The following is a 16,994-nucleotide window of genomic DNA, read 5'->3' on the forward strand; positions in this document are numbered from 1 at the left end:
AATAGAGCGGCGATTATTCTCACGGCGACTCGATCGGAGGTCTATCTGAATATTCATGAATCGGCCTCTTTTGAGGCTACGGGCGCGCGCGCGACTTCAATGGTAGCTGTATTGGCAGCATCCATTCCAATCTCTCGAATATAACCACGGAACTGAATCGCCGCCGCCGTGCGGAATTAATGAGGTCTGCCGGATGATTGCGGGAAAATGAATGGGGTATCGGAAAGCGTTTCTCCCGCGCATTCATCACGATGGATAAATTCAATCGGATAAATTTTACTCTCGATTATAGCTGATTTTATCGTCGAGGAATTTTAACAGAGACAACACAAATCGAAAAAGAAATTTATTTCCTATCTAATTTATTTATAATACACAAAAAATATTACGCAAACGCGTAAATACTAAATCGCTACTTTGACAATAGCTGACAACTCTGCTGGCATGTTGCTGTCGGCGAAAGAGGTTCATCGCGTCCCTGCTGAAGCAGGCTGGGGACGATTGCATTTTACTGGCGGTACGGGGCTGCGATGCCGCGCAGGAAGCGCTCTGCTTGATGCTCGAGTGGCGTTTACTGCCGAACGAGGAGGCGAGACTTCAGATAGTCAACGCGCTCGAGTCTACGGAATCCGGGAAGGAGCGCTATGCCGCTCTGTGCCAGAGGCAGAAGAATCTACAGGAGCTGGTAAGGGTCGTCGCGAATCGTTTTATTCCGTTAGACGGCGCGGAAAATTGCACGCGTCGCGTCTTTGTGTTCTCGCTCTTTTGCACGAACGCGACGATAAAACGTAGGCTCTCTTATCACGCTCATGTACGCTCATATACGCGCATTTGATCTCGTTCTTGCCAGCAACAAAAGGGCGGACCGCGTAAACTGACGCTGCCGGTACGTGCGACCGACGCCGACGTCGCCCTTCTGCTGGGCGGTCGTGCCCTCGGTAATCTCGAGTGCCTCAGCTTAGCCTTCACCTCCGTGACGTCCGCGTGTGCGGAACAGCTGATCAAGCTGCCGGCGCTGCGATATTTGAATCTATGGGCCACGCAATTCGGCGACGCCGGCCTACAGATGATCAGCGAGCATCTGCAGAAGCTACAGGTGCTGAATCTCTGCGAGACGCCCGTATCTGACAAAGGCATCTCTACGTTGGCCTGTAGGTATCCTGATTCCGAGACTCTAAGAATTCGGTAATAATCTAAATCGCGTGACTTGAAAAAATTAATAATTAAGAAATTGTTAATTAATTATTTTAAAATATGAAGCAGATTAAGCTTAATTTAAAAAAAAAATGTCTATCGGCTAAGGGTTGACTATATATACAAGTTTTACTTATCAAAGGCCAAGAGTTGTAAATTGAAAAGCATGCGATTGATTAGAAACAATCATCATATCAAGAATGCAAACATATCATATCGCGTGCGATGAAAAGAATGCAAAAATGTTGGATTAATGTGTTTCTAATATCAAATCTCAATTAATATACATATATATATATATATATCGATTCTCTCTTATATATTAACTATTCGAGTTTTGATTTATTTTGACGAAATTTTTAAATTTATCGCTTGAAAAGAAGGTGCTTTTCCACTCTGTTGCAGCATTAACCAGCCTAAGAAAGCTGAATTTAAACAGCACGAAGCTGTCGGCCCAGACATTCGAGTCGCTGAAGAAACGATTGCCAGCTCTGCAAGAATTTGACGTTCGATACACGGAGGCCTGGTGACCCGAGGTTACGTTCGGCACTTTGCCCATCGACGGTAGCGATCGTCGTGATATGAAAACGAAGAAACAACGCTAAGATGCTTTGTCGTTCGGAGAAGACAATTCGAGAGATTGCCGACACGAAGTGACGTTATTATCATTCGTATTTTCGGTGTAATTAATTTAATATCGAGCACGATTAATTCGTTCGTCCTCTGTTGTGACCTCGCTAGCTCGCGATGATGGACCATTGGTCGGTGAAGCTCTATAAGAGAGGACGGACGAAGCATATTGTGAAATACTGTGTGCAGGATAAGTAAAGAATCTTTTATCGAGTCTTTATCGTATCTTCGATGATGCTTATACTTGCGCACGGTTTACCCGCGTGATCGATGATTTGTTCTTTCCAGAGGGCGATAAGAATACGCGCGATGGATCGACGAACGTATCGATGAAAATCCACGCGTCCATTAAAACGTATCTTCCTTTCATTTACGGTAGATATTATTTATTCGAAACGTTAGATAAGAGTTCTCTTCCAAAGTCTCGAATCAGCGAGTCGATTCGACGATGCCGTCGCGAGGAATATTAATTTAGAGACGTTCCTTTCGCGTTGTCGAAAACACTTCAAAGACATTCCAGCGTCGCGAACTAAGACGTCAGTTTCTAGGAAAGCACTTAAATAAGCAAAGAGCGACTTTTGCATAAAATGCGAGTCTGAACGGAACAAAGAGACGCGTGATCGCGTCCAAGAGTCGCAATCGAGGAGTATAAGTTGTTTGCACGGTAAGTGTCGGAATGCCATTTGGAAATGGCAAAGGGATTATTTGCGCGCTAATATTGCGCGCGCACATACACACGCACACACACACACATAACACGATTGCCTCGACGCTTCTCATTGAAAACAATCTGCGTTTAAGGATTTTGCGTTTAACACAAGTCTGAAGGTCGACTTCATCGAGCATCAATTTTAATGGTAATTTCTGTAAGTCCTTCCTCTATCTATTTCTAGTTTTAAAGAAGTGAATTGTTTTCATTCGTATTTATGTCGAAATACGTTAAAAGCGTAACGCGATATCTTCGTCTTTTTATCCGATCCTTTGTATTTTTTTTTTTTTTTTTTAAATTCTATGCCTATGTCACTTTTTAATGTTATTATTTTTGATAGAAATTAAGAATATCGCTATTCGACTTTCGTTTATCAAGCGCGTACGTCACTAACGCTCGTTCACCATTTGCGCTGATAAAGTTGAAAGTCGTTTAGATCCCTCACATCGCGAAAATACTCTCTTAACTTAACGGAGTGCGATGCTGGTAAAAATAGACGCTATCGTTGGCGCATAGTTTTACATAATGAAAAATCATACAACTTTTCCTGCCTACAAGCTGACCTCTCTTAGTGCAGACCAGAAAAGTCGTTGGACGGTTTATCAAATCATCATCTGATAGAGTCGACATTGATTGTAAGCGCCTTGCCAACGAAGATTACAATAATGATGATGATGATGATGATGATGATGCAATGACCTTCCACGCGATCTTGGAAACAAAGACTGCTCCCAATCGAGTGTCAGCGCGTTGCTGGACCGCAAAGTCGATCCTTTTGCGAGAAGCGTCCTTTCGCGAAGGACACTCTCAACTAATCTCCTTTCCGTTCAAGGCGTGCCCAACTGCCTTAATCAGCGAGTTCTGGGCGACCACTGCCACAACGCGCGCGTCGCGTCGGCGAACGCAATTTTATTCTAGAAAAAAATGATGATAGAGCGCGCGCGGAGTTTCGCGTTTTATCGTATAAAGGCGAAGCTTCGAATCGCGGACGACGCGGAGTCACACTCGTGCATTTCGTTCCCTAGTGTAAATAGATAAGTAGATAATTAAGGAACGTTTTCCCTCTCCTGTTTCGCCTCGATTATTAATACGATTTTATGCGTAGATTTTAATAATTTATTCTCTAGTTAGAACCACCTCTCTCGTGTATATATATATTATATATCCGAGATATGTATATATATGTATATATATATAAATATATATATATATATCGTATATAATATAATATTACATATATGTCGCACGATCCAATTCTTGTATTAGCGCGAACACGCGTTTAGGGGATGATCGATATCTCGAATTTAGAGCGCGGATTAGGAAGAAGAGAGAGAAAGAGGGTGCCCTTCGAAGGGCGGCAGGATAGAAGAAGGCCGTCACGGTAATCGCGGCGACGGCGATCGACAGTTTCGCAATTTCTCGTCTCGAAATTATTGTAAAAGCCGCAAGGGAACAAGCATTGTAAGAAGACTGTTTACGTCAATTTCAATAAGGATCATTAACTTTAGGGAAAATTATACGATCGTTCGAGTTAATTCCTCAGTGTCACGTCTGTCTGAGCGAAGCAAATAAATTCGTATTTAATACCTCACACAATCCATTCTGTCGCGTCTCTTTTTCGTTGGTTTCTCACCTCAGTCAAATCTCTGCGGTTCTGCGTTGGTTCTTGGCTCTCACGACTCGCCAAGCGATATATAAAATTTCTTTAAGTTTTATTCTCTCGAATCATTTCCTCGCATATAATTCTGTAACCGTTGTCGATGAAATCTGTAAAACATACTCTATTAGATGTGTTACGAGAATGTGTGTGATCGGAGTTTCAGCGTTAAATTATTAATATCGTATCTTTCTTTGACATTTTCATACGAATAAAGTGTTTAATCGAAGAAAAAACATTGGGCGCTTTAAATTATCTTGTTACTAACCCTTTTCAATTATCTTTTCCAGAGATTAAAGAAGTTCAATGCTCTTCCTATATAATTTCATGTAATGTTGATGCTGCATATATTGGAAGGTGAAATGATTATGAAATGAATAACGAGATGCCATGGAGATATATATATGACGATTAATACTTTATTTTGCTCTATTATTAAAGTACGAAAATAGTTTTTACGAAAGTTGCATTTCTTAGAGAGATAAAAAGAATTGCAACGATTAAAATCATTATGATTTTATACATTTCAGATTATGATATATATTAATCGATGTGTATCGCGACTTCGTATTTCTCTCATATCTGCATAAAATGTACATACGTTTCGTTTTATACTAATATTGGAATTGAGGTAAAATAATATTTGAATAATTGTTTCCGATACAATAAAAATTAATTAATAGGTTAAATAGAAGAAATATGGTATAATATTCACACATATATTCTGCAATATTAAATAACTGTGTTACAAAATGTCTATATATATCTAAGAAATGTACAAAACTTCTCACAAAGAATTGTAATTTGGCGATTGATTATAGCAAATATTATAATTCGCATAGATATGGCTCCATGATTATTTCAGAATTAAAATTACGGAGACTTTTAAATTTTCTCGTAATCCCTGCGCTCTTTATTGACTCGTTCTTTTCACCGAGAATCTGCTTTAGAAATCGTAATTCATTCGTTTTGTTATTTGCTGTTGGTGACCTGCTTCAATTCCCACTTGAACTTCTTTCTTTAGTTTATCAGGTAATTCGTCCCATATGGATCGAGGCACAGTTTCTGAAAATAACATTAATTTCTTAGCTATATATATATATATATATAGACACATACACACACCAATTGTAATTGTTTTAAAATTTCTGTTAATTTTTGTGGCATTTATTTCTTATGTGCATATGTATGATGATTATCTTATCTTTATTATATTTACTATAATGACAAAAAAAATATTTATTATATTTACTATGATAACCAAAAAACATTTTTATAATTTTCTTTAAATGATGAATTCTTAAAATTGCCGATTGCGATGTTTTGTAGCGTATTTTACAGAAATTGCTCGCTTTACCTTCACACTTGTACAGTAAATCAGACCAGATGATTCCAGCCTGCGAGAAACAATAGACACCTATTTTACCGCCTTGCAAAGTCGAGTCGAATAAATTTCCGGAATCAGTTACTAATTGCGTCCCCTGATATAACCAGAATCTGATCAGGCCAATCTTTGGCCTATGTGTCAAATACCATCTGTACGACACCCTTTGCTGATAGCCCATTTTCTTTGGATCTCTCCAGAGAACCTTCACCTGATTGGGAGTATCGTACATGTGCCAAAGACTATTTCGGAGCATCTCGCCCGGTCCAGTTTCGGATTGAACGAGCTTTAATATAATCCCGGATTCGGCTTGGGCGCGGAACGGAGACCCTATCCAGTAGACCTGCGCGCCCATCTTCCAGGTAACAACGTAGAAATGTCGAGGATCCTGATAGCCAAAAACGAAGCCCACGAAATCGTCGTCGTCGTCATTGTCATCGATGTAAAAGGTTCCCTCGAAATCGACGCCAGTAAACACATCCGGCCCTTGATGTAGATAAAGAAATGGATGAAAAGAATTTACGAGTGCAATAGTCTGTAGAATTAATTAATAATTAATAAGAAGCTTTATACGTTTTTTTTCATATTTGTTGAATTTGAAGAAACAATATAAAAATTATCGGTAAGGGAAAATTTTTATAAAGTTTTGAAAAATATACGAGTATATATAAACATCGACCACATTGACCTCTCCTTGAAAAGACCACTTAAAGTAAAATCCATATTTTTATCATGTGGCCCCCTCGAAACCATGCAACTTTTGTCTGAAACATTTTTTGATATCTCACTTCGTTTCCGAAAAATATGCCCGCGTCACTATAAATGCCGCACCCTGTATATATGTCTTTACGATAAAAATAAATTTACCTATAGCGATTCCAGGATCGCTATTGAGAAGCTGCCAAATCTCAGCTCCGTCGTTATGAATTCTCCATGCAGGATCTTCCTGCGATGTGCCGAACGGATCGAGGTGGATGGTCTTGTATTTCCGAAAGTCCGTCGCCCATATTAAACTATTGTTGGGGCAGTTGTCGCGGGAGTTGATAATCGTGTCGTTGTCGTTGTCATTCCAGCAGGCATCGCCGATACCGTCGTCTATACATGCAAAATATAAATAATACACGTTACAATGTCAATCATCACGTACTGTCTTAAACTGAATCAGTGAAAATATTACTGATTAAGCAGACAGGATTTTACCGAAGATCAGTGAATATTTCAGTGATCTTCAGTGCAAACACTCATATTTCGCTTCTCTATTTTATATTTCATTGATTAGAGTAGTAAGATTCACTGAAAAATTAATCAGTACTACTAACTAATTCTTCTTAGCTGAGATTTCACTGTGCTGTACTTATAACTGGAACTACTGCTTATCAATGATAATATACTGATTCCATTTGAGAGAGTATAATTAGTTTCCTTTCACATATATGTCTTTTTTCTGCAAATATTTATTATATTATTTAAAATTGTTTGTCCGATTTTTTTTTTTTCTGTCAGATAATAATAATAATAATAATAATCGATTTCTTGTACGATAGATAGCATATATAATTATCATTGTATCAAAATTAAGAAAGATATTAAGATTTTTAAATATGTGATTTTGCGTATTTGTTTTTTACGTTTTATTTACGTTACGTAATTGATATAGTAAATAAACTTATTTATCCCCTCAACGTAGCAAAATCACGTAGTTGTTACAAGGAAAAACTTGTTTAAACTCACGATTAATATCAAGCTGATCCGGATTGTACACATAAGGACAGTTGTCGATCCCGTTGATTATATTATCGCCGTCAATGTCATTGTCGCATTCGTCGCCGATGTTATCGTGATCGAGGTCGTTCTGTCCGGGATTCGCCACATCCGGACAATTGTCCCTGTCGTCCTGAACACCGTCCCTGTCGTAATCCGTGTCGGTGTCGCAAACGTTCCCGACGCCGTCGCCGTCAGTGTCCGCCTGATCGGGATTGCTAATACTCGGACAATTGTCGCAAGCATCGCCGATGCCGTCCATGTCGGTGTCACGCTGATTAGGATTCTTCACCATGGGACAATTATCCTGAATATTTTCGATACCTAAAATATTATAAGTATATAGTATGTATACATTCGCGTTGATTATAGATAACAATACAGTCAGTAATCATTATTTAACGACGAAAAAATACGGAATGTCTCTTTTGCTGCCTTTCTATTTAATTCATAAAAACTTGAAAATATTTTTTTAACGTTGAGAATTAAACATAACGATAATTACCGTCACCGTCTATATCGCTGTCGCACGCATCGCCTATGCTATCGTCGTCTAAGTCTTGCTGCTTCGGATTCGGAGCTGTCGGGCAGTTGTCACACTCGTCGCCGATCTTGTCTTTGTCCATGTCCATTTGATTCGGATTATAAAGATATATACAATTGTCAGCATTATTCAATACGCCGTCATTATCGGCGTCGTCGTCGCAAGCATCGCCAATTCCATCCTCGTCGGTGTCCTCTTGCCCGCTGTTCGGTATCGTCGGACAATTGTCGACACGACAGCGATGATCGTGGCAGTGCAGACTCTTATCGGGGATACCGTCGCTATCGATGTCAGGACCGCAGGTGAATCCGTTTCCGGCCCAACCGGTGCGACACTGCAAAGGACGCATCAAAGTATTTTAATGTTCTGTTTTAATCGATGAAATTAGATAACATGGAGCAATTTACGTAGCATCGTTCTTTTCTAATTTTAAATCTATAAAGTGAAAAATAATTGTAAATAAAAGATTGAAATTCTACAAGTTTAGTTAAGAATTACAAATATGAAAAATTTCCCAAAAAGATTCACACATCTTTTAAAGCAAATTTAATCTTTTAAAAATAATTTTCCTAGATGTATCTTTCTCTCAAGTTTGTTTTATTAAATATATACATTTTAATTATATAAAAATTCTCCGTAAAATTGTGCTCTATTTTTTCTGTTTCATTTAAATACTATTATTTCTAGAAGTTTGTTTTTATATGTATAAATTTTAATCTGTATCGTTACAAAATTTTCTTTAAATGATATTTGCAGCGACATTTACCTTGCACGAATATTCGTTGAAATACACGGCAATGCAATTGGCGTTGATGTCACAGACTGTTACCATATCCGGGCAGAGATCTTGTTGAAGATGACATCCCACTGTTTGATTACCAATGTAGCCGGGTTTACAGCGACCACATCTATAGGATCCCTTTATAGAAATAACGAGCAACAGTTAAAACGTATGACAAAAAATAAGAATTCATTTCTCTGCAAATCATAATTTAGAATCTTCAAAAATTTCTTACCTCCGTGTTGATGCATTCCGAATCACGATGGCATCCGCCGTTGTTGATTTCGCATTCGTTTATATCCCGACAAATTTGTGTTTTTGTCTTGGCCATCTCAATACCGACACCTTCCGTCGTAGGTCCGGTGTAACCTGGCGGACATCTGTCACATCTGTATCCGGGATGGAGATTGATGCACCGTACTCCGGGAAAACAAGGTCGAGCCAGCTCGCATTCGTTGGCGTCGTGACAGACCGTGCCGTTACCCACATATCCCAATGGACACGGACCGCATCTGTATCACGTTTAAAATTGATTAAAAAACATGAGGTGAGAGTGCATATTCAAATATCTCTTTGTGTCTTGTTTAGTCGAAAAATAACAAAATAAAGAAAGAGATTGCGGAGTTAAAGAGAGACGTAAAGATTTAATTATATCATTTTTTATAATTTCTCTTTCTCTCTCTATACGCGCTAAAAATTTATTAATTCGCATTTCGATAAAACGAGCCTTTGTGTCGCTTTTTTCAGAAAAAAATTGAATAAATTGATGTTAAGTAAGACTACAAATATATATATAAGTATGCCGCTAATGTTTACTTGAAATATGGTGGACTGTAAATCGGATAGCACTTGACTTCCGGATGGCAGGGATGAGTTTCGCAAGGGTTTCTATGCCTGTCGCATCTTTCGCCATCGCCGACGTATCCAATGGGACATCTACCGCATCTGGAAACGGGAATTATACTCAAATGCAATGTATGATTTCTCGTGAAACATGATATTCATTATTGCACAAGATGCATATTATTGCAGATTTTTTTGGAAACTCTTGCTTTTATCTTATTTATTTTACAAATTCGGACAACATGCGTGGTGGCAATTTTACTTGTAACCGTCGGTGGCATCGTAGCAACGCACTCCCTGGAAGCACGGCCGGTTGATGCAGGTGATGACGTTGATTTTGGTGCAGGTCCGTCCGTTTCCGGTATAACCGCGGGGACAGGGGCCGCACTGAGGTCCCCTCGATGTCTGACGGCATTCGACGTCGGGGTAGCACGGTGAAGGATCGCACGTGAGCGGCGGTGATGGCACTACGGGAATTACCGGGATCACGGCTCGAATGACGATTGAGTGAATTTGCCAATTTTTCGGGATATTTTCGGTCTCCGATCTCCCATACGCGTCCGTCGAGCGGGCCCGGCACGGACCCCCGGAAAATTATGCGACGCCCCAGCGTGTCGTACGTGCACGTGCAAATGGTATACGTGTGAGCGTGTATTTAACCGAGATCGACTTAGGGTCGATGTCGTGAATCTCTTGCGCATACTCTATTTGCTTAGAATAGGGACAATGCGAAAACGACAATGATGCAATTGTAAAGCTGTCTAATTTTAATCTAATTTCTGTCGATAGATAGAAGTCGAACAGATAGATATCGAAAAGCGAATATGTCATTTTACGAGAGAATTTTCTCGATAGTTATATTACGATAAGATCTTTTGTCACGGAAAAACAAGAAAAAAATAGCGTCGTTTATATCGAGCGTTTGCGGATGCAAGCATCGTGTTTTAAACGCATTAGCTCCCGCCCACACGTTAAAAGAGATATTTAAATAAAAATATATGTTGGACTGCGCAACACGCAAGAATACAAGAGTCACAACAAAGTTGAATTTTTCTAACAACAGGCATTTATTGCGTTGTAAGATTGCTTAATACAACTCGTTGCATTATAAATAGACATTTCCGTTGACAACTGCCACACGTACAGATTAAATTCGAGGGTGTCAAGGACGCGAGAGTGATAGATAGATAAAATCATTCAACTGACATTACGGTGCGATTTTGGCTAGCTTCTAAGTTAAGAGAACTGTTATTTTCGAGCACGTGTCCTTTCAATACGACGGAACGTCACTCACCGATGGGTGTACGACACGCCGCGCAGTTTTCGATCAATCGACGAAGATGTTGTGTTTCCTGCCTCTATAAAACAGCAGACAATGAATTGGATAAATTCTTTTAGCTTTGCAATTTTTTTTTTTTTTTTTTTTTTTTAAATAATGAATAATGCTGGGGTTTTTTTTTACAACTCGTACGTTTCAACTTTTAGTTTGTAACAATGTGCAAACGCGCTTATTTTACCTCTAATCCTATGTCGACCTTTAACTGTTAAACGAAATATATAACCTCAGTTTCTCTTAGAAAAGTCACTGTAGCATCCAATCGGATTGCTCGAAGAGTGTAGGGCAAATACTAGCGTGCGTTTTTCGTTGATTGGTCAAACACTCGTGTGAAAGGGACCGAGTTAACAGTAAAATTTTGCTTTTTAATTTTTTTTTTTTTTTTTTTTTTTATAAATAATGAATAATGCTGGCGTTTCTTTTTACAACGTATCTTAATGATGAAACGTCAATTTCGTATCGTAATAAAAATATTAAATTTTCAGTTTCTATAATCATTTAAATTTAATTTATACAATTATTTATTTGAAGCAAAACAATAGAGAATGATATACATTCAACATGTTTGATTAATCTTAATTTAATATTATTACACTATGAATATGTGTGCGCGCGCATGCAATGTGTGCATGCATAACAAGGATATTAATTTAAAATCTAAAGATTAATTGCTTTACTCACATTTAGTTCTAGTTCCCTCCCGAGTTTCCTGGTGACGTTGATTAATTCGTTCAAGGTTTTCACGATTCGATCGTCGGTCTGGCAGACTGGAAAATATTTTTCATGAGAATGCGTTAAATTTCGAACAATGTCAAACAATTTAATATCCGTTTACATCTCACTCACCTCTTTCATCCAGGCTCTGGATTCCAATGTCGCCTCTTGCGGGCTTTTTATTAGGTAACGACACGTGCGTATCATCCGGATAATCATATTTATCGGGTATTTGTGGACTTCGATCAGGTCGGTTAAGATTATCGGGAGATCCGAACTCATCAAACTCATTTGATGTTGGAAAAGAATTCTTGTTAGAATTATATGGATTCGATCCGTCAGATCCGTCCGATCCACCGTTCGATGGTTTGTTGGGACGTAGAGGAATCTTCGAAGGTAACGGTGAAGAATAAGACTCATCTGGATAGTCAAGACCATTAGCCTCATCCAATCCTCCAGGTTTATTAGGGCCATATTGATTTGATCCATTGGGTCTTGTATTCGATTGAGATTTCTTTGTAGGGCGATATCCCGTGGTAGAATGCAACGGTTGGAAATTAAACGGTGAAGAGGGAAATTCTGGATAATCAAGTTTATCTATCTGATCCGCTTTGTCAGGTTGTGAGAACTGATCGGAAGAGGTTTTTTATTGCTTCCTGGAGGTCGCGGCTTCTTGTTTGGTCGGTCGCGATCATTCGGACGATCGCGGTCATTCTTCTGACCGGGAATTTTTGTGTCATCCGGACGATGATTGGGATGTTTTGAGCTGTTTTGGCCAATGGACGGTGTAGAATTGTTATTCTGATCCGATGTATCCGATCCACCGTCGGTCCTGTCAGGTCGATCGGTAATTTTCGTATGGTTCAGCTGTTGCGCATTTTCAAATATCGAAATCTGCAGTAGATCGATTAGATTATCGGGACACTGTTCCTTCTTCAGCACCTCGATGATGTTGAGGTGATACACTTTCGTCCGACATGTTCGTTCTCTAAACTAAAATAATTTCGGCGTATTTATTAATGAATCAATATTAGTTTTAATCGAGTAAATTTCAACCACCAATTAAATGAATTGTCAGTAAAATAAGTGAGGATATTTATAAATCAAAAATTTGTATGATATATGTAATAATATTTTTAATATTGTTATATATTTATTTTTTGAAATTTGTCAAAATATATCGAATTTTACTTATTGTTAGTAAATTGCGAGATGAGAATAGAAAGAAATCGTAGAGTAACAATGCATAAAATCGGAATAATGCCAGTAACAGAAATAGGGCACGAATTTATTGAAACGAATTCAATTCATCTAGTAATCAGAGACCGTTGTGGCTGAGTTGGGTAAACCGACCAGGTGCACGTAACAGAAGTAGCAACTAGCTTAGACCTCGTCAACCATATTTGGAAAGACGTCGTCCCACGTTTGCGGACGTCATGGACGGTACGTAAATAAGAAATCGTCGTGCAATCGTAAAAGCGGGGAAAGATAACGACAGCGGAAAATAATATCGAGCAAAACAATAAGTAAAAAGATGTGAATGGAAATTTTAGATTCAGCGTTCGAGAAGCGATTCAAAATGAATACATTCACGTTTGTATTTTTTTTTTTTTTTAATTTCTTCAACAAATATAAATAAAATACGCGAATTAACATACATATCGTTTTATCTAAGAATATCAGTCTGACAATAAATATTTTTAATTCTTACCACTTCTGTGAACGGGCTGTCCTCGCTCTCGGCTATGTTGCGGAAGGTTTTCTTGAGCGGTATAGAGCCCTCGTAGACGCAATCGGCGTACACATCCACGCGGGCATTGAGTGGCTTTTGGTGCACCTGGATGATCAGGTTCTTCACAGGCGTGTTCACCGAGAGGGAGTCTACGTTGACGTACGCGGTGCTGCGTCGGCCGTTATTGTCGTGGCTCTCGAGTATAACTGGAACGACAAGGGTCAACGTTTTTTTTTTTGTGATATGAAAAATTAGGGGAATCGTGATCCAAAAGAATTTGTCGGCTCACCGCGCTTTGTTCGTCGATCCAGTATGAGCACCATTTTGGTTTTCGTCTGTTTATACTTTATGGCCAATAGAGTCTCAACCGAATTGCCGGCTTTCTTCCTGACTTTGATGTTGGACAAGGCGATAATAAACTCATCTTCATACCACACATCTTGCAGGCTCGCAGTTAAGGCTGTCGAAATAAAATAAAAAGATATTATAAGTAGGATAATGTAAAAATAATATCACGCGTTGAATAATGAATATGTTGAAATTAATGGATTTAATATTATAATTAATATTGAATATAATTTAATCAATATTAATCAATAGAAGGATATCTCGGTTTTAATTTATTTGCACGCGTTGTTGATACGGTATGAACAGAAATGGAGTGACCGTACCAAGTATTGGTCACCGATCTCGCGTTGCTACCAAGTTTCTTGTAGCATCGCACCGAGAATGGTCTTCGATAATGCAAACGCGTCTAAATCGAAGAGAAGTAATAGTAGTAATAGTAGAGGGGAGAGTAGTTCTATAAAAAAATCCTATCAATATTTAGATTATTAAATAAATGAAAGAGAATATTAGAAAAAATATATAATTACTACGAATGTATGTTAATTAACGAAAAAAGAGAATCTGAATTTCGGAAGCGATGCAAGATAGTCGAGACATTAAAACCGAAAAATATTTTCCACTTTTCCAGCGTGATCGAAATCTTTACCTTCGTCGTGGATGACGCTACCCTCGACAACGCAGACGATTAGTAGCCCGAGGATCAACACGGTCAGGACTCGCATCTTGTGACGCGTTTCCGATTCACTTCGCGTGAATTAATCAAACTTTCTGCGATGGAATTTTTAAGAAGAGAAAAGGGACGAGATTCGAAGAGAACGTCTTCTCTCCGTAAATTGTAACTCCGTTCAGTCCCGGTTTCTCGTCTCGGTGTTTTCTCTCGAAATCGCGAGATGCGGAGGATTCTGACGGATACGACGGCACGCGCGCGGGTACAGAAGGCACGGCCGCCGACTGAGGCGCGGACACGAACCGTCCGCGACTTTATACGTCGCCCACGAATACGACTTTACGAACGAGATTTTGTGCGGTGCTACTTGCATCGATATATAGCGAACGGAGAAAATGTTAATGAATTAAGATTATTAGAATTACTAGGATTTATTATGGTAAATCTCCTATACCGCATGTTATGATTATCGCGAGAAGAAAGATGGAGAGAAAGCGCGAAAGGGGAGAACTGCTTGATATAAAACCAGTTTTAGAAATAAAAGATAAAGATTGATGGAGAGGTAAATAAAAATTAATAAATAAAGATTTTTATTCGCGGATTAAGTTTATGAATAAAATCACGCTATTGGGATAGCAGGATAAAGGATTGAATTTGTTTCTTTTTTTAAGAATTTTATTTTTTAAATGTTTATTTAATAAATTACTATTGTATGAAATGAGATACATTTAATTATACGATAGATCATTCATGTATAATGGTTACGGAAATGGAGTAAGCAATATTATTGCCCGCATGATCTGGCTGAATGATTAGTCCTGATGTCACTAACACATTACTCCTCTGACGATATTGTATGCACACGCCTACAAAGCTGTTTTTTTATACGATATGAAATAGTCATAGCGGAAAGGCGCGCCGAGAGTCACAAATAGCAGGCGCCAATATAAATTAATCTCTTCCTTTTACGGTGACATGAGCAAACTTCTCAGAGGAATCAATTAATACGATCATTCAAGAGCACATTAGCATATTACTTCGGAGTACTCTTAATAAAACTATCGCCACATTGTGCTCATATATTGTTTTTTTTTCAGAGGGATAAATGCTTCTCCATGAAATTTTTCGATGGCTTACTTTGTCCCTTCGATGCGGTGGACCTTGCAACAGGTATGTTACAATGTCGCTTCTGTGCCAGTTACGCGTATGTGGGAAGTGGTCCCACCTACACATCCACACTAGTTTCAAACCGTAGACATGCTGCACAGCAAAGTCTAGTTTCCTCTGATAGCATATACGGTGTCTTTGAAAAATAGAAGAAGAATTTATCCTCATTATTTAAACTCAATTATATTAATTTTATTACAATCGAGCGCCATCTCTTCGAAATAATATGAATAATTTGAGAAAATTTATAAAAGAAATAAAAATTGGTCGTATAATATATATATATATCTAGAATTCCTCCCAAAATAAAATACGCAAATTTCGCAAACTGAAGATCTTTGCGACTTTATTTAAAATAAATTTCTGTACGAATTCTTTTCAATTTCTTGCCGAATCGATAATATTTCTAATGTAAGCAAAGATTAATTTTATATGTTCGTAAAATTTTACGTTACTGGTATAAGCACGTATTTCTCACTCCCAATTTCTCTCGCCGATTATAACCTGGCGAAATGCTTCGTACCTACATTTCGTTATGCCGCATTTCTCGTCCACGTCGTACACGTTCCGTTGCAAACACGCGGAACGAAAGGGATCGCTTCGACCCAGGGCCGTCATTTCGTTCTCGTCATTAACTACGTTCTAGCCGTGTCGGATGCCGACCGAGACTTTGCGGAGTTCGTTCTAAATTATGTGATCAATTCTCCATTCTTAATTAAGCGGCATTACGGATACAATGTGCGGCCTAAACTTGATATATGTAACACAGGCTCGTCACATATATCGCATCAGACACCCGGCACGGAGTCACGCAGATTTAACTCAATTGAGACTACAATGAGCTGGCATACTACATTGATGCGTTCGATTCTGAGAAAAAAAAAAGCGCTTACTATGATTACTTTACGAATCGAAATACATTATTACGTTATCGCGTTATTACATCATGCTATCCGAGTACGCGGGATGAATAGTTCGTACGCACTTCGCGTGTATCACATAAATTAATATTTTATTTTATTTTTTATGTATAGAAATATTTATAAAAATTAAAAAAATCAATTTTGCAAGCTTATATTTAGGCTCTTAAGTGACGAGAGAAGTATGTGTAACGAACACAAAACACAAAACGTGAAGATGGATTTTCTTTGTATTTTTTTCTCCATTAGAAAAATACGGAACCATAAACGGGGAATTATTAGCAGTGCTGTAATAGCTCACGTAACTTGTTTGTACAATCTTGCATTGCAAAATTATAAAAAAAAAAAACACATACCCGCGAAGCTTGCACACTTGAAACGCTGCTTATATCGTAATACGTATAAAAATCACTTAGTCACTTAATCTATAGAGCTTAACTAACATCGAAATAAATATATCTAGAAATGGACGAGTACAATATGTAGTTCACTGAGGAAAATTCGTCTCCTTGCATCAAGAATCCATCGAGCGTAACTCGATCGCGATCACAGATCATCATTTTTATTATTTTTTTTAGCCTAATCTTATTATATATATATATATATA

The 16,994-nt window shown here is 38.3% G+C and overlaps 2 protein-coding genes and 1 long non-coding RNA gene across 3 annotated transcripts in view; 1 reads left to right on the forward strand and 2 right to left on the reverse strand.

Annotated features, from left to right (window-relative positions):
- LOC115236562 (C-Maf-inducing protein-like) overlaps positions 1-4,420 on the forward strand; it is a 30,632-nt gene extending 26,212 nt beyond the window's left edge. The window contains exons 7-9 of the mRNA XM_029809088.1: positions 428-685; positions 851-1,151; positions 1,600-4,420. Coding sequence (XP_029664948.1) covers positions 428-685; positions 851-1,151; positions 1,600-1,724 — 684 coding nt within the window. The 3' untranslated portion in view covers positions 1,725-4,420. The remainder of the gene's footprint in view (positions 1-427; positions 686-850; positions 1,152-1,599) is intronic.
- A 475-nt stretch (positions 4,421-4,895) lies between these two features.
- Positions 4,896-14,713, reverse strand: LOC115236561 (cartilage oligomeric matrix protein). Its single transcript, XM_029809087.1, is given in 16 exon segments — positions 4,896-5,255; positions 5,548-6,060; positions 6,442-6,669; positions 7,306-7,659; positions 7,841-8,213; positions 8,646-8,798; positions 8,896-9,172; positions 9,477-9,605; positions 9,766-9,970; positions 10,798-10,861; positions 11,521-11,606; positions 11,686-12,192; positions 12,195-12,546; positions 13,265-13,491; positions 13,575-13,745; positions 14,280-14,713. Coding segments are annotated over 16 exon segments (3,834 nt in total). The 5' UTR covers positions 14,356-14,713; the 3' UTR covers positions 4,896-5,136.
- Positions 14,714-15,015: 302 nt separating this feature from the next.
- On the reverse strand, positions 15,016-16,983 carry LOC115236569. Its single transcript, XR_003884212.1, has 2 exons — positions 15,995-16,983; positions 15,016-15,603 (listed from the first exon to the last, which is right to left on the reverse strand). It is a non-coding gene; the product is annotated as an uncharacterized LOC115236569 (long non-coding RNA).
- Between the last annotated feature and the right edge of the window lie 11 nt (positions 16,984-16,994).

The sequence above is a fragment of the Formica exsecta genome, unplaced genomic scaffold, assembly GCF_003651465.1.
Source record: "Formica exsecta isolate Colony F162 unplaced genomic scaffold, ASM365146v1 scaffold258, whole genome shotgun sequence".
Lineage (NCBI taxonomy): Eukaryota > Metazoa > Arthropoda > Insecta > Hymenoptera > Formicidae > Formica > Formica exsecta.